Below are 26,741 nucleotides of genomic sequence, written 5' to 3'. Positions count from 1 at the left end.
TGTACGCTAGAGATGTGACAGTTTTTTGCGGTTTTCTCCAAATCAATGAAAGTTGATATAGCGGGTATAGAAATTACACGACTCAATTATAAAACGCGTGTATTTATATATTATAAAGATGTCACCTGTGATAGGAAAAAACATGTTTTTTGTAAACCAGCGCCATCTGTTATACAAACTTGTTTAATTAACAGTGCCTTTTGTTGGACGCAAAAGAAACACGCGCTAATATTTCACTATCTACACAGATAGACTGAGCACAGCAATGCGTGTAGATAGTATATGAAAAACATGCATGTTACTTAAATCACATACTAGAAGAGGTCTTTTGAGAAAACGGGAGATAGTGAGTATATTAAATAAAAAGTTTGCTTTATTTGACAGTGAAGATAAATTTAAAGGAAAATAACAGAATAAATAATGAACGGTTAGGACGTCATTAACAAGATATACGTCCTGTCTTGGAAACAAGAGAGAATTCCGAACATCTGAAACCAACATACCTTTGTAACCCAACTTGGAGGTTGTCGGAGTACTCTCCGCTTACTGCAAACACTCAGTCTTCACGTCCGGGAGGTAGATATCTATATCTGTATACGACATTTCACAGCCACCCTCTTCCTGGGACCCTGGTTCCACCTTTATGGAAACACTGTTGGGAAGACCCATTGCCTCCTGGTAAATGGTCGCAGCTAAAAATAAATAACATAATAATCACTTACAGTTGGAACGGAATATGTAATATCTCGGAGGTAAACTGGAACACCTACAATAAATATCTAGGACGAAACATGACCTCGTGCATCAAAGACGTCAAATATCAAGATGGAGAAAGGTTAATCAAATTATACAGACAGTTAAACAAGTTATAATGTTATCACATAAAGCTTAAAACGCTTTTTACAAAAAGGTTAATAGTAATGGTTCAGTTGACAGTTTGTTAATTGTGTTTCCTATCGTATTAGTCATTCAATTACATGGAATTAAATTATAATGCAACTTACTACTCGCCGCATACTGCGAACATTCCTTCTTCACATCCGGGAGGTAGATATCTATATCCGTAAACGGCATTTCACCTCCACCCTCTTCCTGGGACCCTGGTTCCTCCTTGATGGAAACATTCTCTAAGTTGGGAAGATCCATAGCCTTCTGAAAATTGGTCCCCGCTAAAAATAAGTTACACAAAAAGTTACTATAATTAGGTTAAACTCATCACGTTCAGTTGGAACGAAATATTCAAATTATTGGAGAGATAAATATCAGAGATGTTTTTTTGACGTCGTGCATCAAAGATGTCAAATATTAAGATGGAGAGCAAATGTTTAAAAATGTTATACGAGTAAGTGTAATTGAAATTCAAGCTTCCGGCAACCGTCGTGTTGGAAGGACGTATTGTTAAGCTATGTCGTGCAATGTATGTAATATCATAATAAATGAGTGCCTCGCGTTTATTCAAAACAAGGCGGGCACTCTCGATGAGATCGCCATCACGTAATTATGTACCTACGCCTTCTCGGAAAAGGAAATAAAGAACGCGAAGACTATCTTGTTCGACAAACTTCCGGACAAACGAAATCTGTGGAAAGGAGACGGCAAGATTAGATCTCCAGGATATCCTGAGGGCTTTGAAGTAGACATACCCTGATAGGCTACCTGTATTCGTCGCCAGACAGCTGCACAATTTACTCCCGTGAATTTTACTCCTAAAGAGACTTAACGCTATGAAAATGGAAATAACACTCATTAAACCCGAATTAAAAAACCCTTCAGTCACAAGAAATGACCAGTTAAAACAAGAACTGGCTTTACTAAGAGAAGAGAATACAACACTACTTGGTCCAAACAGACAAAGCGCTTTAGCCGAGAACTCGCAACCAAATTGTGGCAAAAATGTAGGTAATCCTCATCTTAAAAGTAAACAAATACCGACAGAAGAGTCCTACTCAACAGCTGTGACTAAGAACGCACACAATAATGCAACTACCACACACATGAAAAATACAAAAGAACGCACCGAGCGTAGAAACATTGGTCGCTGTGATCGTCCGAGTTTGCACTTACGAAAACGGATTTACATTAGTAACGCGGAAAGCTAACCGAAACATGAGCGGTAAAGCAACGTCAATAATATTAAAGTCGGCTGACTTAATCACGACGGTTTACATTAAGCGGTTTGCCGTGGAAACCACCGAGGAAGACATCAATGCCTACCTAACAGGAAAGGGTTTGGAAGGTACCAAGATTGAAAGAATCAAGCCTTTCTGCCCTACGCCTTTTTACACCTTTAATCTTTCTGTTAAAGCGATCGAAGTAAAGAAATTCCTGGCAGAAGAACTCTGGCCGGAGGGAATTGTATTTCGAAGATTTATAGAATCGCGCATATCAACTAAACATCAAAATGACAAGTAATAATTTAAGAATTATATCCGTGAACTGCAGATCGGTTCGCAGTTCAGTAAAATTTAAACATGATCTCTGCAAATTACACAATATTATAGTAGTTCAAGAAACTTGGTTACTCCCTACAGATATCGACTTCCTATCAAATATACACGCGAATTTCTACAGCTTGGGAACCTCTGCCGTTAATATCGCCGATGGGCCACTCCTGGAAAGACCGCACGGTGGAGTGGGGATAATCTATAGACAAAATTTAAGGGTTACCGCAATCCCAATGCATAACTGTCGGATGGCCGGAATCGAGGTTAGGTTGATTAATGAAACATTAAGTATTTTTACAATCTACATACCAACTTGTTCAACTGACAACTTTGAGGAATATTCTAACTGCCTTGCCTCCCTACAAGCAATAAATGACGATAAAGATTACATTAACACAATTATTATCGTAGACTTCAACACTAATTCCGACTCACTCTTTGGAATGGAGCTAATCTTTCTGTCAGAATTTGAATATGTATGTGACGACGTCGAATTATTACCTGCGGATTCCTACACTAATATTAGTGACGCACACAGCTCTAACAGGTGATAAGACCATTGTCTAGTTACGAAAAATATTTTGAAGCAAATTGTTGATATAAAAATATATTACGATATTGATTGGACAGATCACCGGCCTCTCGAGCTGATCTTACAAACAGATGGAATAGCAACAACGGAAGTGTTTACATCTGTATTGAGGGATCCAGTACTATGGAATCCGAATAATACACTTGATGTCGGAAAATATAACTCTTACTCGCAAACCTATCTCGTAATGGTGTAGATTTGAGTGAGTCGAACCAGTTGCTCCTGTATCAACTGAGAGGTACTCTCAGTATCACCCTGGTAAAAGATCATCATTCAGAATAGAGAAGTTGCTTTAAATGGCATTAGCCGTGTTTCGTGACCAGATGAGTAAACGCAAGACAAAATATACTATGTAATTCCTAACGAAATTGACTGATAATTGGTATAAGTTTAAGTTTTCCGCTCAGTGGAGATATATACTAACTAATCACTCGGTCGGCATTTGTAACAACGGCTCTTAACCTACAATGAACAACCGCTTGAACCGTATGTTGCGTGTTAACCTGGTTGGTGTTGGTTAGCTAAACATATTATATCGCGAATGTGATTTATGTGATATATACTTATAAAAAACATGCACCAATTAAAGGGCTTAGGTCTTGAACAATATAACACGAACCAACTAACTTACGTGCAAGGCAACAGCTCCAAGCGTTTGAAGAAACGTCACTAGAAAAGTAGAAGTTCAAGAATGTGATTAACTTCGGGATAGAAATGTTATGTACACTGAAGTGACACTAAACTGTATAAATATAAAACAAATAGTGTGCATTTAATACGATGTTATTTCAGGAAAGGGGAGCAATAAGACTTGTGCGACAATGCAAGACGCAATGGAAATGTCACTAGAGGTGGTCGATTTTCCAATCCCAGTTACAAGGAACCGGTTTCGTTGCTGTCACTGGAACCGTCTAAATGATGTTTCTGAGGCACCGGTTATTGCTGGACTTGCTTCCTTTTAGAATATTTGTTATAACTCTACTTAAGGGAAGTTAATAATTAATATTATTCATATAAAAGATAAGGAGGAACGATTACAAAAAAAAGAAGTTACTTAGTTGCATACACTATTATAAATTTATTTAAAAAAAATATGTATAAAGTTAAGGGTTAGTTTTAGTCTTAGCTTAATACTAGTCTTAAATTGTAATTCTTAAAACTAATTGTCCTTTTACTTAATCCTTAATTATTGTTCATTCAATGTCTTAAAAGTTGGGTCACGTAACGAGTTAAATATGAAAAAAATTGCTCAGGCACTTCTCTTAGCGATGTTTCTGGAACCGCGGATCTCTACGTTCGCACTTATCACTGATACACAAAAGCGGCAACTTCGGCTGGTTCCGAAGGGCGGAATCAGTTCAGCCTGGGCCAAGGCTCCGAAGGGCGGAGTCGGCAGGCAGCGACTTCTGAGAGGGCAGCTTCCTGGGCGGAAGTCTGGCGACCACTTTGGCTTCCTGGGCGGAAGTTCGCGGGGTTACGGGAAGAGCCTCGACGACCGCTCCAAGGGGGATGGCAAGAGGTTTCTCGGCGGACGCGAGATGGTGACTCCTGAGAGGCGAGAGCGTGACTGTTGGTTGCGGAATCTGTTGAGAACTAGGCGAGATCGTGACCGCCGAGAGGGCAGCCTCCTGGGCGGAGGCGCCTCGGCGGCCGCCCCATGGGGAGGCGAGATGATGACTCCTGAGAGGCGAGAGCGTGACTGTTGAGAACTAGGCGAGATCGTGGCCGCCGAGAGGGCAGCCTCCTGGGCGGAGGCGCCTCGGCGGCCGCCCCAAGGGGAGGCAAGATGATGACTCCTGAGAGGCGAGAGCGTGACTGTCGAGAGGGCAGCTTCCTGGTAGGAAGCGCCTGGGCGACCGCCCCAAGGGGGGGGCGAGAGCGTGACTGTTAGAGCTGAATCAGTTGTATTCACCCGCGCGATCTGGCGACCGTAGCGCCTGTCGTGGGGTGCTGGAACTAAAGTGGTTCCGCTTTACCCCACTTCGGTACGTTGTCTGAATCCGTGGCGCTGGCATCGCCATCCTCACCGCTAGAGTTATTATTATTTTAAAAGATGTTAAAATTACATTTGTGCAAAAGACCTTCAAACAATTGCAATGGCCTAGCCTTGGGCGAAGGTTTTTACTGCCGGGTCGCTGGCTTAACGATACACCCATTTCAGATTTACGACTTTATGAGGGGCTAGAGCTAAATCTGCCGACTAATGGGTGTATTTCTAAGTTGGCTTTCAAATTTTTTATTGCGATTTCCGGCCACGCTATTGACTAAATATTTAAGGTCTAATAATATCCGACTGCCGCCTCCATCTGCGTGTAAAATCACAGAGACAGATGCGGGCGCACGTGTTTGCTTTGGCCTTTCTGTGAATTCAAATCATGTATATACCTAGGGACATATCATATTATTTATCAAATAAAACTAGTTGACAAATTGTAGTAAAGTGCAACATATTGTTTGAAATTTTTGATGAACCTGTTCCCTTACTTGGCCCTTAGGGCCCGTCCCCACTTCCGTTTTAAAAACGGAGGCGGGTCCTGTTTTAAAATCGGATGCCCTAGCGGCTGTAGTGGATGTATGGAGCTGTTCACACTTGTCCGACACGATTTTAAAACGAATCTGGCATTTTTTGTCAGATGGATTGCCAGTGCAGCGCGTCCGTTTTAAAATCGTATCGGAACTCGCTCGCTCATAGTTTTGTATGGATCTGTTCACACTTGTCGCCTATTCGTTCCGGCAGAGTACCCGCCACACCCCGACCCCTTCTTGGCCGCTCCCAGTCGCAAGGAAGCAGGCACGCTGCGTGGTTGTATTTGGTTATCTTGTTGAGTAAATAAATTAAAACTATAATAATTGATAAGGAAATAAATCCCGAAAATTTTATCCCACTAGTCGAAGAAAGAGTTGGGCTGTAGGATAAAACGACAGAAGGGTTTAAAAAAAAATCATTAAAATTATGGGCTTGGCGAGAAATTTTCTGTTTATTCATGCCGGATTTTGAGAAATTAGAATAAAAAAAAGTAAAGATTTTGGTAAATTATCAACTTGTTTTAAAATGTATTTTCGTAAATCGTGCATCAAAATATATTTAGATGCACGATGCACGGAAGAGCGTATTAGTTTAATAAACACACTATAAAAATATTTGAGTTGTTATTGTTTTCTTACCTTAAAAATATCAAAAGCCTTTCTTCAAGACAAATGTACTCTCTAATTTTTAGTATTTTTATATATTAAGCTCTCTGAAACTCGTTCCAGTAGATGGTTAAAGGAAGTGATAGAAAGAGGAGGACAGGGAAGGACATTCTAAAATAATTAAAGAACTTTAGTTAATCACTTCTCAACTCACCAATTAACACTTGGAAAGTTCCTACAGAAAATCTTTCAGCTATGATTGGGTGAACCCAAAATTTTTTTTTTCACTTTTTTCCTTCTTTTTAATAAGTACCACATGACAACAAGAGCTTCATCGTCGTCCATTGCGCACGATCGTCTACTGAAGAATGAGCAAATAAAATGTTTTGATTGAATCGACAATTTTTTTTTTTTCGTAGAGTAGGATCCTTTTTTAAAACGGAGGTGTGAACAGGGCCGTAGGGCATCCGATTTTAAAACGGGACCCGCCTCCAATTTAAAAACGGAAGTGGGAACGGGCCCTAAGACCAATAAGGAATTTCGACTGGATCCTATACCGAGTATTATGATGCTAAAACTGCTAAACAAAGCCACGATTACATCAAACAAGGTTATTTAAGCTTCTTTGTTTAAGTTCAAAGTACCTTATTCAGATTTAATCAGCATTTTTAATGATTTTTGCTGACCACAAATCTGTGGAAATTATTGCAAACCCTTGCAGGCAATGATATATAACACCCATAGTGGGCTAGATGGCCAATCTCCCTACCTCCCGTATAGCAGCGCGCGAAGTGATTTGAAGAGCCGATCCGCCATCTTGTAAAGGTCAGCCAGCGTGATTTGCCTGCTTGTGTACAATGGAGAATTGATTGCAAGTTTATAAAGTTTAATGAAATATTTTTGATTGTTTGAACCATGGTTGTTATTATTATATGATACAGTACATGCAGATATATTACGCATTAATGAAGCTAAAAAAAAACATATTTTTTGGTTTTTAAGTGACATTTTCAGCATTTTTCGAGTGCCAATATCCACTCACGGAATAATGTTTCAGTTCTTATTTGTTCACTCTCCTGGATATTGAACATTCAAACACTGAAAGTTATGAATATAATATTTTTTTTAAAGTACAGGATGCTTCATTTATTATTTATTTATTTACAAACTTAAGACTTTTACCAAAAATGAGTATTAATAAATTATATTAGTGCATTAAAACTTATTTTTATTCAAGAAATACAACAAAAGAGCCAGGAAATGGAAATGTGCAAAAAGTCGACTGTCCTCATAGTCTGATTGAAAGACATCTACGACACATATTTTATCCGTTATCACTGCTGAGATCGCTGATGAAAACGAAGTCCAAATATTTCAATTTTGAATTCATTCAATTGAAAGTTTCTGATTTTTTTTTTTTTTTTAGTCACATAACAAACAATAAACATATTCTTATGTAGGAACTACAATAAAAACAAATAGGCAAACGACTAACAACAATAAATGTAATGTTAAATAGCGCACACCCATAACCCAAATCACGGGATATTATAATTTTAGGATTTTAAGAGCTGAAAGTATTTAAAAAAATAATATTTTACCCACGACAATCAACATAAATAATAAGCTCACGGCAAATAAGACCATCCAAAAGAAAAAATCTTTCTGAAGTGAGTAAACTTTAAAAATTACATTTATCAAATGTAGGTAACGAAACAATAAAAAAATAAAAAATTTCAGCTGAAAATTGAACTTCAATAATTTAACGCACCACGATTTTTTTTAATGAAATACCGCACACAGTCTCAACTGCTCCCAACCATCTGGAGCCAGTGAGACTATGGAATCCCCAATTGGGATATATTAGTATATTGTGAGGCTGAAGGTAGTGTGGAGGGGAAGGAGATGGAGAGGAGAAAGAGAGGAAGGAGGATGAAGGAGAAGAGAGATGGTATGTGAGTATCTATTCAGATCTGATCACCAAACACGGCTAGAGCTATTTCAATTTTTATGGTGGTCTTTACCCCATATCTTCCTCTCTGGAACATGCCGCAAATAAACTATATATTATTTTAAATGAATAATTTGTGAAATAACATAAATGAATCAAATAAAATTTACTTGCGCACGCCGGGGTTTGAATCCGCGACCTCCGGATTTCTAGTCAAAAGTACGACTAGACCACGGAGGCCGTAATATGTACGGTGTAAGAATTTTTCACATCATGCATGCACCGACAGCCGATAGTAGTATATTAGCGGTAGGTACCTTTGTACTTGTGCATTTTTTCAAACTTCCAAAATATTGGATGATTTATATACAGCAGTTTTTGTGAAAAATCAACTCAAGGACTGTGTTTGTATATTTTAAAGTAATTCTTTAACTCAACTACTAACTAAGATAAAAGTAAAGTATTTGAAATCTGAAAATCCCCCTATATATACAATTTACCACTAATTGGCTAATTGAACAAAAAATACCTTAAACTTATGGGAGCCGAATTGTTCAATCTCCAGACGATTATGTTCAGCATCCAAAATAATCATTCATCATTTTCATGCCATGTTCAACGTCCACCTTTAAAGTCATAATATGGGCATTTTATAGCTTCAATCTTCGAAAAATGATCTTTAAAAATTTCCTGTTACACATATGTACTAAACGAAATGACCAAAATCGAGAATTTTTTAGAATTTGCCTGTAAAAACAAAAAAAAACGTCTCCTGTAAAATTTGCTAAATGGTCTATTGACCATACAAGAACTAAGGCAGCGATTGGTAATTGTAGACAATAAAATTATCTTTCTAATTTAATACAATTTCAGTGTGTTAAATGTACTAAATATAGTAATTTAATTCATTACATTTGGACAGTCCGTGATCAAATTCTTTAAAATATTTTTTTCACCTACGATTTCTGAAATGCTGTTTACGATTAAAATGAAATCTTTTTTCCATACACATGTATCTTTCATTATCAAGTAAGCCACAGACAACATACATAAATATAAAATATTTTAATGATGACCTCAAAAAGTAGCTGTCACGGCAGTTTCAAAGTAACAAACACGCAGGATTCACGCGATATTAAACTTTACGATTTTTTTTATATTTTTCTAAAAATTCTACAAAAATGAAACAAACGGCAAAATACAGGATAACTCATTGGCTATATAGCACCATAACAATTTTGTATGACTCCATGTAAAAATTCTAAGTAATGTTTGCGAAAAATGAAATAAATGATCGTCTGGATATCTCGAGCAATCGAGGCAAAATTATTTATTTCGCGTGGCCGATCCAGTGGATGAATAAACATAAGCGATTAACTATAAATATTAATATTTTTCCGAAACTAAATCGCTAATTTTGAGATGTGTATTGACTATGCAGCACCGGAACGCGTGGATTTTATTTAGGGCCGTCTGTTTCAACGCTAGCTATAGTAAAAGTAAGAATAAAAGTAAAAGCTAAAGTTAAATTTCACCAAAATGCGTTTTTCAATCAATTTAACTCCTGGTTTTACGTCACTTTTAACTTTTGTTTTAACTTCCCGAAATCCGAGAGTTACTCGCGAGTTATTCGCGATTCTCGAGTTACTCCGCCATGTTGACATATTTGACAGTTCTATACGTAAGGTTCTTCTGTTGAGTGTTGTTACGAAACGATTATTAAATCATGATTAATATTATCGAAGATGACAGTAGTGAAGATGAATTCGTCATGCAATATGTTTTACAGTGAAAGCCAAAAACATTTCGACCCCGTGTTAATAATATGGTCATTTGGGATGATTCCGAATTTTTGGCACGGTATCGCATGTCGAAAGAGCTTGCAAAATTTGTGACGGATCAAATTGAGGGAGATATTACGACTACTGGATAGTAAATTATATTTTTTCCGTGTAATATCGTATATATTATAACAGGTCGTTATTTATTTTTAAATACCCACAGAAATATTTTTCTAGGAACAAAACAATCTAATAAAAGTATATCTTTTTTCATAAACTTTGGTATAAAACTTATTATTATATTAAACCGTGTATATAATGTTTCAATATACAAATTATAATTGAAAAGAAACTATGTAATAAATATATAAACATTTTTTACAAAGTTTGGTTGGAATTATTAATCAAAGGAAACTAGCCCCTCCAATACTCTCAAGAAATTATTCCTAAAACTATAAATCGATCTTCATCATGTAAGTAAAAATTAAATTCTGAAATAAAAATTCGAACACAATAACAAACAAGAAGTCAGAAGAGGTTATGATGACGCACAACAAACTTCTGTATTTTGACAGTCACTTAACCAGAGATCATTATTTAATCTTCGGTGTGGCCGAACCAAAAATTAATGCCGTGCGTTTTTCCACGTAATTTCGAGAAATATTCTGCTTTTTAGACTGGCCACACTAGTAACTGTTACTTTTGCATAAAGGCACTTGAAACAGCGCGCGGTCCGATTTAACATCCTTGTTACTTTAACTGACAGTTAAATTTTTAACTTAGCTCACGATTTAGCATTCTGTTGAAACAGACGGCCCTTAGCACAGTAAGGGAAAGGTTAAGAGTGATGTGCAATGTGCACTACGTGCGATGTTGACAATGTAGATATAAGGGTAGCTTTAGACTTGTAAGTTTTTTCGTAAATTTACGGCTTCTAGCCAATGGGCGTATTGGATTTTCAAAATGCAATATGCCCATTGGCTAGAAGTCGTAAATTTACGAAAAAACTTACAAGTCTAAAGCTAGCCTAATAATAATAAAATAATTAATATTGGATGACTTGTATAGCGCCGTTTTTGTGCAAAATCACCTCAAGGGCGATATATAGTCACGCGTAATCCTACAATTTCATTTCCGATTGTGTTTTGCGTTTGCTAATCAGTTATGGTTAGGACAGCGCTTTGTCAGATGGGACTTTGTTGTCTTGGGTGACATTTCACTTATGTTTTAGGCTAATAAATTGAATTTTCGGTAGGTTCCGAAGCAGAATTATATTGTCTATAGTTGAGCCTTTTTATAAATTTCTTCTATTCTTTGTCGATGGTGTGGTGGGCCGTCACCGATGCTAAAATTTGTCAGATCTAAGGTTAAAATCTTGACCAAACCAATTCTATAGAAGGTCGAGTTGTCAATCTTTATGAATTAATGCATTTGTGCAACGACCCGTGATCTCTGTTTTACTTCAGCTTATTGTATTGTATTTAATATTATTAAATTTTGTTTGCTTGGAATATTCTGTCAAAACAATGATATTTGAAATAAGGGATACATATTGTGACTATCTTGACCTTGAAGTTGACACTTCATATCTGTTGATCTAATCGATAATTTAAATGCTTTCGTGTGCTCGTAGGAATACGTTACAACTTTGTTTGTTTCAGGTATATATATTTGTTTCGGCGTTAACCAATTACCAAACCCTGCGACAGCGGTGCCATGGATCTAGTAAATCCAGAAACTGTTTTCATCAAAACGGAACCAGGGCCCCAGGAAGAAGGCGGAGGTGAAATGCCGTACACGTATATGGATTTCGACCTCCCAGATGTAAAGAAGGAATGTTTGCGATATGCGGAGAGTTCTCAGACAGCCAGTGAGTTGCATTGCTTATGTTAAATAAATTGTATTAGACCGGTCGGTGGCTGAGTTGACATCGCGCTTGGGTCCCACCCAGGCGTAGTGTGTTCAATTCCTCGGCTGACTAAGTCTTCCCTCACAACACAAGCAATTTTATCCGCTTACTGTGGTGGTAGTTGGAGATTTTCAAATGTTCTCAGGTTATTCGTAACCCGGGAATGTTTGTTTCTTAAATAAAAAAAATTAAAATACAAGTCCATTTTGGATTGCCATGGCGACAGAACATTATATGTTTGTTAACGTTTTCCTCTTTAGTGGCAGTTATTTTAGTTTTTACCAGATTTTTTTTTTATCTTTGCAGGAAACAGCCAAAGTTTTGTGTGTTACGTATAGTTTTTATTATTTTATGTTTTAAAATTTTGGTAATATTGTCTTTTTGGTTCTTTAATCCATTTTGTAATTTTGTGTCTGAATTTATTTTTGTTTTCCTCAATTTTATTTTCAAGTGGTAGACTGTTGAAAGCTTTTATAGCATGGTATTGATAGTGTATTTGTCCAAAACTTGTATTTACCGTCAGAGTTATTATGTTTTCTTTGTACGCTTGTCTAACTGGTCTGTTAGTGATATTTTTTGCATGTTGAAATTTGTTTTTTTGGTCAAAAATGTAGTTAAGTAGTGTTTTAACGTATAATTGGCGTATATCTAGTACGTCACAACTGTTGAATATTTGGTCTGTATCAGTCAGTCTATGTTTTTTTAATATTACCTTTCAGATCGGTTTCTGTGCGATTTCTAATGAATTGATAGCCGAGTTTGTTGCTCTTCCCCAAGCATTTATTCCATATTTTATAAATGATTGGCAAATTGCCAAGAATATTATTTTCAATTATTTTATTTTATATAAATTTCTTATGTCTAGGAAAATATGTATTGTTTTGAGGAGTTTATTTGTGATTTGTTTGATGTGACCATACGCTACGATCACATAAGCCGCCAAGGCTTACAATAAGTGCTCGATTCCTCAAGTTTCCACCTCATCCTCATTCGTTAAAAATACATGTTATCATTCCATTGATTTAAAAACAACAACTCCATACTGAAGGTACTCAAGAGCAAATGCTTATTCCTTCTGAAGCGGACATTCGGGGTCGTTCTTATTGATATTCTTAAAATAACCTTGAACTCTCTCCACTTATTTCTCACTTCTGCAGTGATTTATTTTATTGTTTCTATTTTAAGCTTTTTTTTAAAATGAGTTTAATATCGATGATCAATGTACGTTCATGTTATAGCTTGCATTAATGTGGAGACTATTACCGTCAAGGAGGAACTCGGACGCCGAGAAGATAATGATGGGGGATTCTCTTGTATGGAAATTGACATAGACCTGCCGGATGTTAAAAAGGAATGCTCAGAACGCTTTCAAAGAATTGTCCAATCCGGTAAAATCACTTTTTTTCTGAAATTTAACAATTCTGCCATCGTTGTTATCAATTTCTGTGCTTTCTTACGCCAAGTGTAGATACTAAGTCGTATTATGCCTTTATAATCGAATTACTTTCTTGTATTATGCCTTTATAATCGAATTACTTTCTTTTTTTCTACAGATCAGAAGACGCATCCTGTGGAGAAACAATTATTTTGTTCTCATTGTAACTATTCCAATTCTCATAAGTCGAATTTCAAAAGGCACTTACGCATCCATATTGGAAAAAAACATTTGTCATGTTCGGTGTGCAACAATTTATATTCTCGAAAGGGCAATCTGATGAGACACATGCTGACTCACAGCGGAGAAAAACCTTTTTCATGTTATGAGTGCAATTATTCATGTTCTCAAAGTGGCCAACTGAAGAGCCACATGTTGACTCACAGTGGAGAAAAACCTTTTTCATGTTCTGAGTGCAGTTATTCATGTTCTCGAAGGGGCGATCTTATGAGGCACATGCTGACTCACAGTGGAGAAAAACCTTTTTCATGTTCCGAGTGCAGCTATTTTATTTCTCGAAAGTGCGATCTAAAGAGGCACATGCTGACTCACAGTGGAGAAAAACCTTTTTCATGTTTCAAGTGCAATTATTCATGTTATCAAAGTGGCCAACTGAAGAGCCACATGCTGACTCACAGTGGAGAAAAACCTTTTTCCTGTTCTGAGTGCAATTATTCATGTTCTCGAAGGGGCGATCTTATGAAGCACATGCTGACTCACAGTGGAGAAAAAGCTTTTTCATGTTCTGAGTGCAACTATGCATGTTCTCTTAAGGGCAATCTGAAGAGACACATGCTGACTCACAGTGGAGAAAAACCTTTTTCGTGTTCCGAGTGCCACTATTCATTTTCTCGGGAGGGCTATCTAAAGATGCACTTGCTGACTCACAGTGGAGAAAAACCTTTTTCATGTTATGAGTGCAATTATTCATTTTCTCAAAGTGGCCAACTGAAGAGCCACATGCTGACTCACAACGGAGAAAAACCTTTTTCATGTTATGAGTGCAATTATTCATGTTCTCTAAGTGGCCAACTGAAGAGCCACATGCTTACTCACAGTGGAGAAAAACCTTTTTCATGTTCTGAGTGCAATTATTCATGTTCTCGAAGGGGCGATCTTATGAAGCACATGCTGATTCACAGTGGAGAAAAACCTTTTTCATGTTCTGAGTGCAATTATTCATGTTATTGAAGGAGCGATCTTATGAGGCACATGCTGACTCACAGTGGAGAAAAAGCTTTTTCATGTTCCGAGTGCAACTATTTTTTTTCTCGAAAGGGCGATCTAAAGAGGCACATGCTGATTCACAGTGGAGAAAAACCTTTTTCATGTTCTGAGTGCAATTATTCATGTTCTCGAAGGGGCGATCTAATGAAGCACCTGCTGACTCACAGTGGAGAAAAAGCTTTTTCATGTTCTGAGTGCAACTATTCATTTTCTCTAAAAGGCAATCTGAAGAGCCACTTGCTGACTCACAGTGGAGAAAAACCTTTTTCATGTTCCGAGTGCAATTATTCATGTTCTCAAAATGGCCATCTGAAGAGCCACATGCTAACTCACAGTGGAGAAAAACCTTTTTCATGTTGTAAGTGCAACTATTCATTTTGTCGAATGGTCTCTCTGACGAGACACAATCTTAAACACCATGGAGTAAAACGAACTACACACGAAATAATTTACAATCGTTAGTAAAGCTAAGGTTAAGAAGCTTAATTTTATTCAATATTTTTTGTAAGCAGCTCCGCAACTCACACAGCTCGTGCATCTGAGAACGTTAAAAGTGCATCTCAATTTTGAAGAAAAGGTGAGAATACGGCCAACAAGAACGAAACTATTTATGTGGTGAGTAACGATAATGCCGGCCTATTGGCCGTGTCTTAGTCAAATTAAACTAAATGACTGACATTTCGCAAAAAAGATACTCAATATCCAGGCCAGCTATCCTGGTTTAATAGCCAGAAATGATAAAACTCTACTTCATCGCAATCAATTAGCTGACTCTCGCAGTGAACTCGAGCCGGGGATGTTTTTTTAAATTTTTTTATAGTGAATACCTCACAAGAGTCCCAACTGCTCCCGTCTGGAGCCAGTGAGACTATGGCATCCCCAATTGGGGGATGTTGTGAGGCTGAAGGTAAGTGGGGAAGGGAAAGAGGAAGGTGGGGAAGTACCTGGCTATTCAGGTCTAGTCACTTAACACGGCTATAGCCATTTGGAGCAACGTTTCAATTCTGAATGGTGGTCTTACACCAGGGCGATACTGGTAGTATCTTCCACTCTGGAACGTGCCGAAAATATACTATATATTATTTTAATTAATTAATTGCACGATGAAACTGATCTCTCAAACAAATATATTTATTCATCATCAAAGTTTCGCTTAACGAGAGCGAATGCGCTGTAACCGAAGGTACATAAAACTGAAACATACCCATTATTCTCACTAAATATTGTATTTATACTCGTTTTTTAAGACATCTTCTGAAAGTAAAGCAAAATGGGTGAATTGTTATTAACATAACAGCGATATAACTAAATATGTTATAACTTATAAGTGCATATTTTTGTTATTTGTTTTTGGGGTGTTATGCCGTGTTGCGCTAACTCTTTCTTTAGCTTACGTTTCGGACAACATTGCAGTGTCCATCATCAGGGCAGATGTGTTATTTTTAAATAACACATAACAAATAACAAAAATACTTTTGGCCGTGAAAATCTTATATCATATATAAGTGCACATATTTCAACTCGATTATATAAACATTATAAAAAACACTTAAAATAGAAGTAGGTCGAGTGGCCCAGTTGTAGCATTGTGAACCATGTCATTTTACTTACTTCATTATTAATTATCTTTTTCTTAATAAATATAAATTTAATTTGTTTTTTTACATTTTTTTTTAATAATCATATTTCCTCAAATCATTATCGATTACAAACACTACATATTCTTCATCTTGGGGCTCACCACTCTTTTAAACACAAGCACTTGCTTCTATAGAAGAAAAACATTTAAAAAATGAAAAGCTGTGAAAAGTAAGTTGACGAATTATTTTAGTTAACATTTTTTTAACTTCTTCTAACACAGCAAACTTATTTTGTGGCACCATTTTAATTGAAATTAATAAAATACTTCGTTTTTACCACTTTTATTTTTTATTAACAACATGTTTAATGAGCAACGCTCACTTCTTTATAAAGAAGTGTTGCCCATGAAACATGTTGGCAATAAACAATCAAAGTGGTAAAAACGAAGTATTTTATTAATTTCAATTATATTAACTGTTTAAAGTTTATTGTTTTCAGTATTGCCAACTTTAACTTTTTGGTAAAAAAATTCATTAAGTACTTTATCTACTAACAATATTACTATCACAAAATCCTTGTTTTGGAATTCAACTAAACAGTGCCTGTAATTTCCGTACTAAAAAATATAAATCTTATATTCTTGATATTAACCCTAAGTGTCAGAAATTTTCTACTGTTTTTATAAAGGCCACTGAACTGTATATTGTTGTTATTGCTTTGAACAACTGTCAAAATCCTTCTCTATTTGTACCTACAGCAGAAATCTATGGCACAAATTATTTTAATAGTATTCAACTCAACTACATGATCACTCATAAAAACAATATTATTGCAATTGCTGTCAACAGTGAAAAACATTATTTTTTGTTCCTTTTAAAATCTATTGATTTTAGTTTTGCCAAAATTTACTTTTTTAATTTAATTTTTAATTTACTAGTTAGATTGTATTATAAAAACTATAATATATCTTCAGTACTTTGTATAATTTTCTGTATATTAATTCCCAGTAATTTACATATCAATTTATTTCCATTTACGAAAAACTCTTATACTTTACTAGAAATTATAATATCGTTGAAATTCTTCAAAACCTTAAATGTGATTAAATAAAACGTTTCACAACCGTTTAAAAACTATATACAGTACGATTTTTTTTTTATATTTACTCCACACAGGAGGCCCTGAAGAAAATAATTTCCCTCGGGGCCTATGTCATCTTTGGGGATGCTGTGTGGATGGGATTACAAATATCAGAATATTTTAAAAATATATTACTTCGCTTCACTGAACAAAATTGCATCATTTAATCCTTTTGCTAAAACTAGAAATGGATGACTACATTAATCAAGATTTGATCGTTTTCTAGTAAACCTAAATGTATTAAATAAATATCCTTACATAATCATACTGACTGTAGCCCATTTAAAAACCAACTCAATCATCCCAACTCTCCCCAATTACAACTACTTTCAGAGCTCACATTATATTAACAAAAATAGTGGTATTGTTATATACACAAAGACGATTTTTAAAGACGTAGGTACTCTTTACTGAAACGAATATGACTAATGCAAACTGTATTATTATAAGATTGAGCATTAATACTAAATTACCTTTACAAATAATATCAATATACAGGACACACTCAGCTGTTACATCCACTTTTATTGCAGAATTAAATAATATTATTTTAAATAATACATGTACAAATTATTTTCTAATTGGTAATATTAATTTTAACATTGCTGAAAATAATCACACTATTGAAAAGGACCATTATATCAACATAATGACCGCTTTAAATTTTAAACCCTATATAAATAAATATACTAGAGAATTTAATAATTAAATACCATCGTGTATTGATCATATATGGTGTAACTCCAACTACACTGATAATCTTCAAACAATAATATCGAGAAACAACATAACGGACCATCATACATGTATTCTTAACTATAACATAGAAAAAAAAACATTAATAATAGTAATAAATCTAACATTCCTAAAATATCGATAAACCAACAAACCCTTCATAAAAAACTGTCTCACTAAACATGGGAATCTATACTCTGCACAGAAGATGTAAATATAAGTGCTTTAAAATTTCATGACACCTTACAAAAGCATAATATAAAGGATTCAAGCTATGAAATCAACAAAAAAGATATATAAAAAAAATTGAAAAAAAAAAACCATGGATTACCAATGGTGGTTTCCATTAGAGAAAAAGAAGAATTATTTAAACTAACAAAAAAATTCCCACTAAATAATTAAATTATTTTACACTTTAAAAAATACAGAAATAAACTAACGGCACTAATTAAAATGACCAAAGAAGAATTCTATAAACAAAAGGTGTTAAATTTGAAACGAAGGTTATTACCACGTTGGGCGGTATTGAAACGAGATTATAAAGGTGAAGGGCACGTTGCGCGCCGATTATTTCAGGTTACGTGGTAACATATTGTAGAAAATAAAAGAAAGGAGGAAATGATTCCAAGATACAATCTTTATTTCTACATCTTTAAATAACATAAGAACTCTTTAATCAATAGCAAATATCTCAGGCGTGTGCATCAACCGAAGGTTAGAATGCACGGTTGGAAATTTAAAGTTACATTGAAATGACAATAAGGTTTGTGACATTAAAAACTTAACTAACCTGATAAATGGTAAAAAGGGGCGCCAAGTAGTGCCATCGGGAAAGCTAATATTTTATGTGAAGAACGATGGATGACCAAGGCAAAAATAGCTAAACTGCGTCGTCATCATAACTCGTAATATGTCGTGTCGGCCCATGAGGTGGCTCGTGTCTTTCCCTGTCACAACGCTCCGATACCGCCGCCTGTGGAATACTGACGCATAAATGAACCACTCACTAGATCAATATCTACTGACGCGTCGAGGTGGCCGTGCTGACCGCAAGCCCGTCGTTGTGGCGGAGTTGCCATGTGGTAAAGCAGCTGTAAATCAGAGATGGAACTGATTGCAGTCATTGCTCTCAAGCGAGCCAGACAGAACTGCTAATAATGTTATTACTCTGTAGCGGGCTTGAAATAACTGCTACAAATTCAGGTAACAATGGTAAAAAAAATGGAAAACAATAAATGAAATAATTGATAAAAAAAAGAAAGACAAGCGACATTTTCAAGCTATACATTAACAATAATATGATCCAAGTTTCTGATAACCCAAAACTATGTGCGAATGCTTTAAATATTTTTTTCAAAAGTCGGAAAAAATCTCGCAAACGAAATAACTAACAACATAGATAATACCACCACATTAGAAATTCCAGTAGCTTCGTTAAATAAAACGGTCAGAACATTCGAAACGATAACTGAACAAGAAACTGTTGTTATAATACAAAACCTAAAAACTGAGTCAGCACCAGGTTTTGATGGGATCACCGTTGAAATTCTGAAAAAAAATCTTAATTTTTTGAAAAAACCTATTACACATATCATAAATAATCGTCTTAAAAAGGGAATCTTTCCATCTATATACAAAAAAACTATTATTTCACCGATTTTTAAATTAGGTGATGCTAAAGAAGTTACTAACTACCGACCTATTTCAATATTGTCAAATATCTCTAAATTTTTTGAAAAGGTAGCAAAAAAGCAACTACTAAAATTTATTGAAACTAATAATATATTGAGTGACCAACAATTTGGATTTCGCACAAAAATAAGCACACAGGACGCAATTATAGATTTAACAACAAAAATACATCAAGCACTAGACAAAGGCAAACAATCTCTTGCAATATTCATAGACCTAAAGAAAGCCTTCGACAGCATAAGTCATAAAAATTACTGAACAAGCTTAACAAAATAGGAATTATAGATAATGCTAAAATGTGGATAGAAAGTTTCCTAAACTCTAGAAATCAATATGTAAAAATAAATAACACTCTCAGTGAACCGAACACAAGTGACTTTGGAATACCACAAGGCACCATTTTTGACCCTCTTCTATTCATATTATATGTTATCTTTAAATTACCATTAACAGGAAAACTCATTTCATATGCAGATGATACTGCAATTATATTTCAAGCGAATTCATTGAATGAACTTGAAATAATTGCTAACAAAGATATCAATACGTTAAAAGAATGGTTTGATAAAAACTTTAAAATATTAAATATTGAACAAACATATTATCTAATTTGTAGTATAAGCAAAAAAACCCTTTTGTTACCTTAAATATTAAAATACATTAAAAAAAATGCACATTCAAAAAATTTACTTGCCAAAATAATGACTATTTATGCATAACAAATAAAAATGAAATTAAATATTTAGGTGTAACAATAGATAGTAACCTTAAGTGGAAAACTCACATAAACAATATCATAAATAGATTAAGAAAACTCATTTACATATTTATTAGTCTAAGAAATATACTTAACTTAAAAATTCTTTAAAATATTTACTACGCTCTAGCCCATTCAATAATACAGTCAGGGCCGTATTTGTACTTCTCACAAGTATAGGCCACTTCGTTTGCGCCGCCCCTGCCCCCTTTTTGGAAATCGCCACCGATAATATCTATCATAAAAAAAATATTTAAAAAAAAAAAATAAAAAAACATAAACACTCACTTTTAGGCTGCCATTAGGTGACACACAATTTTCAAAATAAATATTCAAATGTAGGAAGTAGGTATTCAAAAATAATATAAACAAACGAATTAGTACAATTTAATTTAATTAATAAAATTTAATAACAACAATTGAAATATTTTTCGGGTTTTTTTATTGACAAAATCATGTATAATATCTTCATAGTTTATAGTATTCATTAAGTCTGGTTCAATGCTCAGAAGAGCCAAAGAGTTAAGTTTTTCTTGCGACAGTGAAGACCTTTGGTAATTTTTCACACGCTTTAAACAGGAAAAACTCCTTTCTCCAGAACAATTTGTGGCCGGGGTGCAAAGTGCGATGCGGAGAGCTATATCCAAGTTTGGATAAACATTACACAGAGATTGTTTCCACAAAAATTTAAAAGGATTCAGAAATGATGTCGATTCAGGTTTCTCTATTAGAGGAAATGTGACTACAAAAGTGTACACATTCCTGAACTAAATCGTCTTCTAAATCATTACAGCAATATTGCACAAGAGACTGAGCTTTTTCTGAGACTCTGTGTGTTGAAAGTTCACTCATTCTTGTTAAAAATGAAAAATTTTCTTTAAAGATTATATATGCACCATGTCTTCTCTCTAATTCAGCTCTCAGTCTGTCCAGAATTACCAAAAAGGTGTTGACTCTGAAAGAGTCTCTGGAGGTTGTTTCGATTTCCTCATTTGATGCTTCGTCTATGAAGTTTTTTCTCTTAGTGTTCCTCTTACTCTTAATGTCGCCCTGATATTGCTTAAGTGCTTTTTTTGAAAAAATCAAAGTTTTCTCGCTCTGCTATTGTAAATTCGAGAAGAGATCCATAAAGATCAGATACCGTCAGTACATCAACAGATGAGTTCTGAATCTGAGCACTCACTTTATTTAATCTGTCCAAAATACGATCATAAATGCCGTTTCAAGTTTTTCCAATTTAAGGCGAATTCCCTTTGCTTCAATTCGTGGGATGGGTTTCTGTGTAGCGTCATTTTCAATCATTTTTAAAAAATGTTATGATGCAGGGCTAGACTCCTTTTGTTTTAATATTTTATTCATTAATTTATTCAGCATCATCACATTTATCCTCGCCGATTCTCTAACCTAGTTAGGAACTGGGCGATTGTCGCTGGTATTGGTTTTGGTAAAATTTCGAATCATAATTTTAAATTTAAAATCTGTACCGGGCGGAAACAGAAAGAAACAAAACACTTCCTTGTCTGCAGAGAAACCAGAGAGTGGGCCTGATCTCTCGGCAGACGACAGTCACAGTTTTCCGGAGTGAAATTGTTTGGGAATGGTTTCCCTTTAATCGGAGTGGCGAAGTCTAGTTTTATAGAGTCGTATAAATGGAGTAAAATACGAGGTTCCATAGTGGAATTGGTTCCGTGGCTAGTTCGAATATTGTAACCACGCGGCATCATGAATCGCAAACGGAGTCAGACGTGTGATCTGCTTGAATCCGACCCATCCTTTATGGGATGAAGAAGCCAGTGGCTTGAAATGTTGTGCCCGGTTACCGGAAGCCTAAGGATGGTATTCTTTCTCGCGGTTTGGCACTACGCCGACCGCATTTTCACCAGGGCCGTAGGGAGGCCTATTTTTCCTTGCATAAAGGGAATCCTCGCCAGGATACACGGATGCGACCGCGGGCACCAGATTCCTCTTCCTCAGTCGCCAGATTGCCAGTTTCCTGCCACGGACAGTCGCCAGGAGGCGGAACTGACTCTTCCTCTTGCTCCGTCTGGAGCCCCCTGGAGCTCAGCCTGATGAGGTGCTGCTCCAGCTCGAGTGGGATGTTACTTAATTAGCTAGATAGATAAAGCGTGGTCGGAACCTTGGGGGTAAGCTTGTATCTGGCTTTTATTATATTGTTTTCGTTATAACTCACACGGTAGAGTGTATAGACTTGTATTGTATTCGAAATAATATACATTAATGTTACTCTTTTTTCTCTTTCCTTGACTTTACGTAGCAATTGGCGACCCACTTAAAACACGGCTATAAATGTGTCAGGATTGTGTTTTTTTTTGGATGGTTTAGGGTTATTTTGTTCTCTTGGAGCTCTGATACATAACCTAAAATGTTAACCTTGTTTGTTAAATGTTAACCCGATAACTGTAAAAGTGACAAAAGTGAAATTGTTATCGCATGATTGTATGAATTTCTTATGTGCGTTGTTTTAAGGAATTGTGTGAATGTTAGGGATCATTCCTCCTTTATGGTGCCGTTAAATAATAAATTGAAACATGTTTATTTATTAATGCAGTTGACAACTGAATATTATTATTATTATACACAAATAACAACGCATATCGAAGTAACGGGAGTCGATTCATTGCCATTAGTTCATAGCATGGGTTGCGTCTTCGCTAATAATTTCAAATAATAAATGTGTATTCTAATTAGGTAATCGTTTTCATTTTGAAAAGTGATTCTTTTTTTTTTTCTCGTGTGGATTTAATACGTGAACAAATAATATTCTATTATAATACATTGTTCAGTATTATAATAGTACGGAAAAACCAGGGCTGGCAAAAGAAATAAATATTTAATTTTATCAAGGTTGCCACAAATTTTTTCAAAGTTGCAACATATATTTTATCAAGGTTGCCACAAATTTTTTCAAGGTTGCCACAAAAAAAATATATTTTTTTTACCTTATTTATCAAAATTTTTATCTTATAAACAAGAAAAGAACATCTTGTTATTTCTAAATAAAGGGCATCATCATCATCATCATTCATAATAACAATTTGTAAAATTGTTTTGAAATTAAGTTCAATAAAGTAAATGTCAACGGTGACACAAGAAATAATTCGATATTTACTATCAATTTTTGAAATAATGGACAATTTACACGCGACATGGCAGACTTGGAGAATTAAGAAAAAAAAAAATCACAATTTTTTTTTGTGGTATGGACGATGACGCAACGTTATCATTGGAGGGAGTTGATGGAGGTATATTCGGTCTGATCAACTGGGTCCTGGTATCAACTCGCCATCCATTAGGTCCATGAGTTCCGAATGGTGAGGATGGGTTTGTACCCCAAACGCAACGTATCGATCCGGAGTCGATCACGTTCACCAGACATGACAGACAGAGGGCGAGAGAAGCTTGCTGTCTGATCATTATACTTGGGCCGCTGGTTCAAGTACGGAACACGGTACTGCATCATCAGTTGGAAGGCGGGGGATTCGTTGCCTGTGGACGGTTTTTCCTGCAGGAGGCGAAAGGCCTGTTGTCCTCTGATCTATGTACGTACGTTAGTATTTCGTAGTGAGATATATGTTTGAGTGGTTCGGGTTGTTCTTGGAGGTTGATGATCAACCCTAACACGACACTTAACACATAAAATTCATAAACTCTATTTGAAATCGAGTTGTATGTTCTCTTTCACACGATACAGCCTCGATATTAAAATTGGAGACAACTGCCTCGAAAAGAAAATGAACACAAAATATTTGGGTCTGATCGTAGATTCCCAACTCACGTGGGATCTCCATATAAATCATATAAAAGAGAAAATTACCCCTATAACTGGTGTACTATATAGGCTTCAAGGGTTACTACCCATTCCTTTACTAACTTCAGTATACTATGCCATGGTACATTCACACCTTTCCTATCTCTGCTGTATCTGGGGTTTTGCCTCAAAGAAATTGATAGATGACCTGCAGGTGGCTCAAAACCGAGCTCTCAGAAATGTGTTTGAACTTCCATGGGACACTCATGTTAGGGACATCTATTCAGTTTCTGGTATCCTTCCAATTACAATCCTTCCTAAATATGAAATCACAAGCACCATCCTACAAATTACCCAAAAATCAACTCACACCAACATCAAGCCACTTTACAATCAAGACATCCACAGCCACAATACTCGAAATAACAATAAAATCCGCATTCCTCAAACACACACTACAAAATATGGGTTAAAATCACTGAACTATATTGCCTATACACTATATAATTCGCTTCCAGATATGTACAAACACATCCACCACAATAAAAAATTGCAAAGCAATGCTTTAAAAGAATATTTTTTAACTAAATTTAAAAATGAAAAAATGTAACTGTGTTGTCATTTCTTGTTGTATCTTATCCATGTTTTTTTTTTCTTTCTGTACTTGTTTTCTATTGTTGTTTGTTCTACTTAACGTGTCATTATTTTAATTTTTAATTTTTATGCTGTATTGAATGTGAAACTTATATTTGATATCAAAATACCGTTGTAAAATTGTTCCTACTACCTCCTACATATGAATTGTAAGTTCATCCTGTCCTAAAATGAGTTCTGTTACTCATCGGGATTGCTCTAGCAGGAAATAAACACAATAAAAAAAAAATAAAAAAATACTATTTGTAGTGATTTATTGGAAATCACGCTATTATTCTCAAATATAACAAGTCTAAATCATAAACATGCACGCATTTATACTGTCGTACGTTATGCTCATGAAAAGAGCCACTCATAAATTAATATTTTTTAATTTATTTATTTACTTAAACTTAAGTACACAACAGACTCCAAGTGAACAAATGAACACTCATTTAAAAATATTATGAATTTTGTATAATGAAATTGGCTAATATACCTTAACATGTAGTATGTGTTAGGATATAACATCTTGAAATGTAAGGAGTTACATTCCCACTGTCTCTTTCGTTTCATGATGGTGAAAACAAAGAAGCATTGTCTACAAATTACGTGCTTGAACACTGGTTGTTCTCGTTTCATCATTAATATGTAAACGGATATTTTTGTTATTGTTTTACAGTAAATGTCTTGATGGGTCATGAAAATATATTAAAGACTGCACCAAGCGGTGCACTGAACATTTAATCTCCTAGTGATAAAATGGAGCTGTTCGCTTTATTGCTGATGAAACGAGACATAATTTACTTGTTTTCCTTTATAAGTACGGTTCTGACTTATAATGTGGAACGATAACCCACCACCGATCCTTCCACATTTTAAGCCACTTCTTTCATATTATGATTCTTGAACCTGATTTTTCTGTATTTTGTCAAGATCAGAACATACGAAGATGTATTGAAACCTTCCGTAGGTTCTGACCTAGGTTTAATCTATAAATGTTAATTTTATTTGTTGCTGATTCTTTGACTTCTCAACAGTCATTTCTGTGTACACACTTGTTGTACTTGTTACAAATAATTTTTTTTTAATTTTTAAAATTGCATTGCATTAAATCTTGCTACCATGTAAGTAACCTGGGATTTTCCTTTCCTATTGTTTTAGAATTTTTATTATAAACTCTAAGTTTATTATACATAATTGTTGTTACAGTCCTGCGAGACTTATTATTAACAATTTTTTTTTTGAACAACTGTTTACAGAGAAAACCATAAGTTGTTTTATAAAAATATCGATTACGCCTTCGTTACTGTTGGACGTATACCTAGATAACTGCACTAATATTAGTTGCATATCACTTAACCCGATTGCACCTTCTATATTGATGGCTGTATACTGTATTAATTTGGCTCCATTCTTATGCGATGGTTGTTGACTGCTTAACACTCTTGTTGAATTAAGATTGTTTATTTTCATTAACTGCTCTGTTCTCTTATGGATACCCCCATACGACCTAGTTAGGTAGATTAGGTATAAACATCGACAAAGTGTTTTCTTATCTCCTATGGAGAAGTAGAGTCAGTGATAAGTGAGGGTTGCTATGCTCCCTAAAAAGTGTTGCCTGACGGGCTTATTACCCTATTTTGGGTCAGTGATGCATTATCGCATTTGGTTGTATAAAATGAATGTGATAGACAGTCAGTTATTTGGTTAGTTATAAATGTGGCGTCTGTATTAATTAAGTCTTACTTTTATTAATTATGTACTAATTATTTTTATAAATGTAACGTCAACGGTTGTCCATGACGCTAAGTCAATTAGTCTTCACCCAGCATATTCAAGCTGTGGGTGTTGGTGGATCCCGTTCACGTAACATTGGTTGTTATGTTTAGATTAAGTTTTTAAGTTTAGTTCCTACAATATTATAGTTATTTAAGTAAGAATGGCTGCACCGCAATCCTGT

At 35.3% G+C, this 26,741-nt stretch overlaps 1 protein-coding gene and 1 long non-coding RNA gene across 2 annotated transcripts in view; one reads left to right on the top strand and one right to left on the bottom strand.

Annotated features, from left to right (window-relative positions):
* Positions 1 to 543: 543 nt before the first annotated feature.
* On the bottom strand, positions 544 to 1,146 carry LOC149414472 (uncharacterized). The gene is made up of 2 exons (XR_016304119.1): positions 1,005 to 1,146; positions 544 to 692 (listed from the first exon to the last, which is right to left on the bottom strand). It is a non-coding gene; the product is annotated as an uncharacterized LOC149414472 (long non-coding RNA).
* Positions 1,147 to 11,527: 10,381 nt separating this feature from the next.
* LOC149414471 (uncharacterized) overlaps positions 11,528 to 26,741 on the top strand; it is a 35,574-nt gene continuing 20,360 nt past the window's right edge. Inside the window, exons 1-4 of the mRNA XM_089644188.1 lie at positions 11,528 to 11,770; positions 13,048 to 13,197; positions 13,363 to 13,566; positions 14,984 to 15,048. Coding sequence (XP_089500314.1) covers positions 11,617 to 11,770; positions 13,048 to 13,197; positions 13,363 to 13,566; positions 14,984 to 15,048 — 573 coding nt within the window. The 5' untranslated portion in view covers positions 11,528 to 11,616. The remainder of the gene's footprint in view (positions 11,771 to 13,047; positions 13,198 to 13,362; positions 13,567 to 14,983; positions 15,049 to 26,741) is intronic.

This window comes from Hesperophylax consimilis, chromosome 20, assembly GCF_061612785.1.
Source record: "Hesperophylax consimilis isolate HC1 chromosome 20, BYU_Hcon_1.0, whole genome shotgun sequence".
NCBI lineage: Eukaryota > Metazoa > Arthropoda > Insecta > Trichoptera > Limnephilidae > Hesperophylax > Hesperophylax consimilis.
This window is presented reverse-complemented; position numbering and strand designations above follow the sequence as displayed.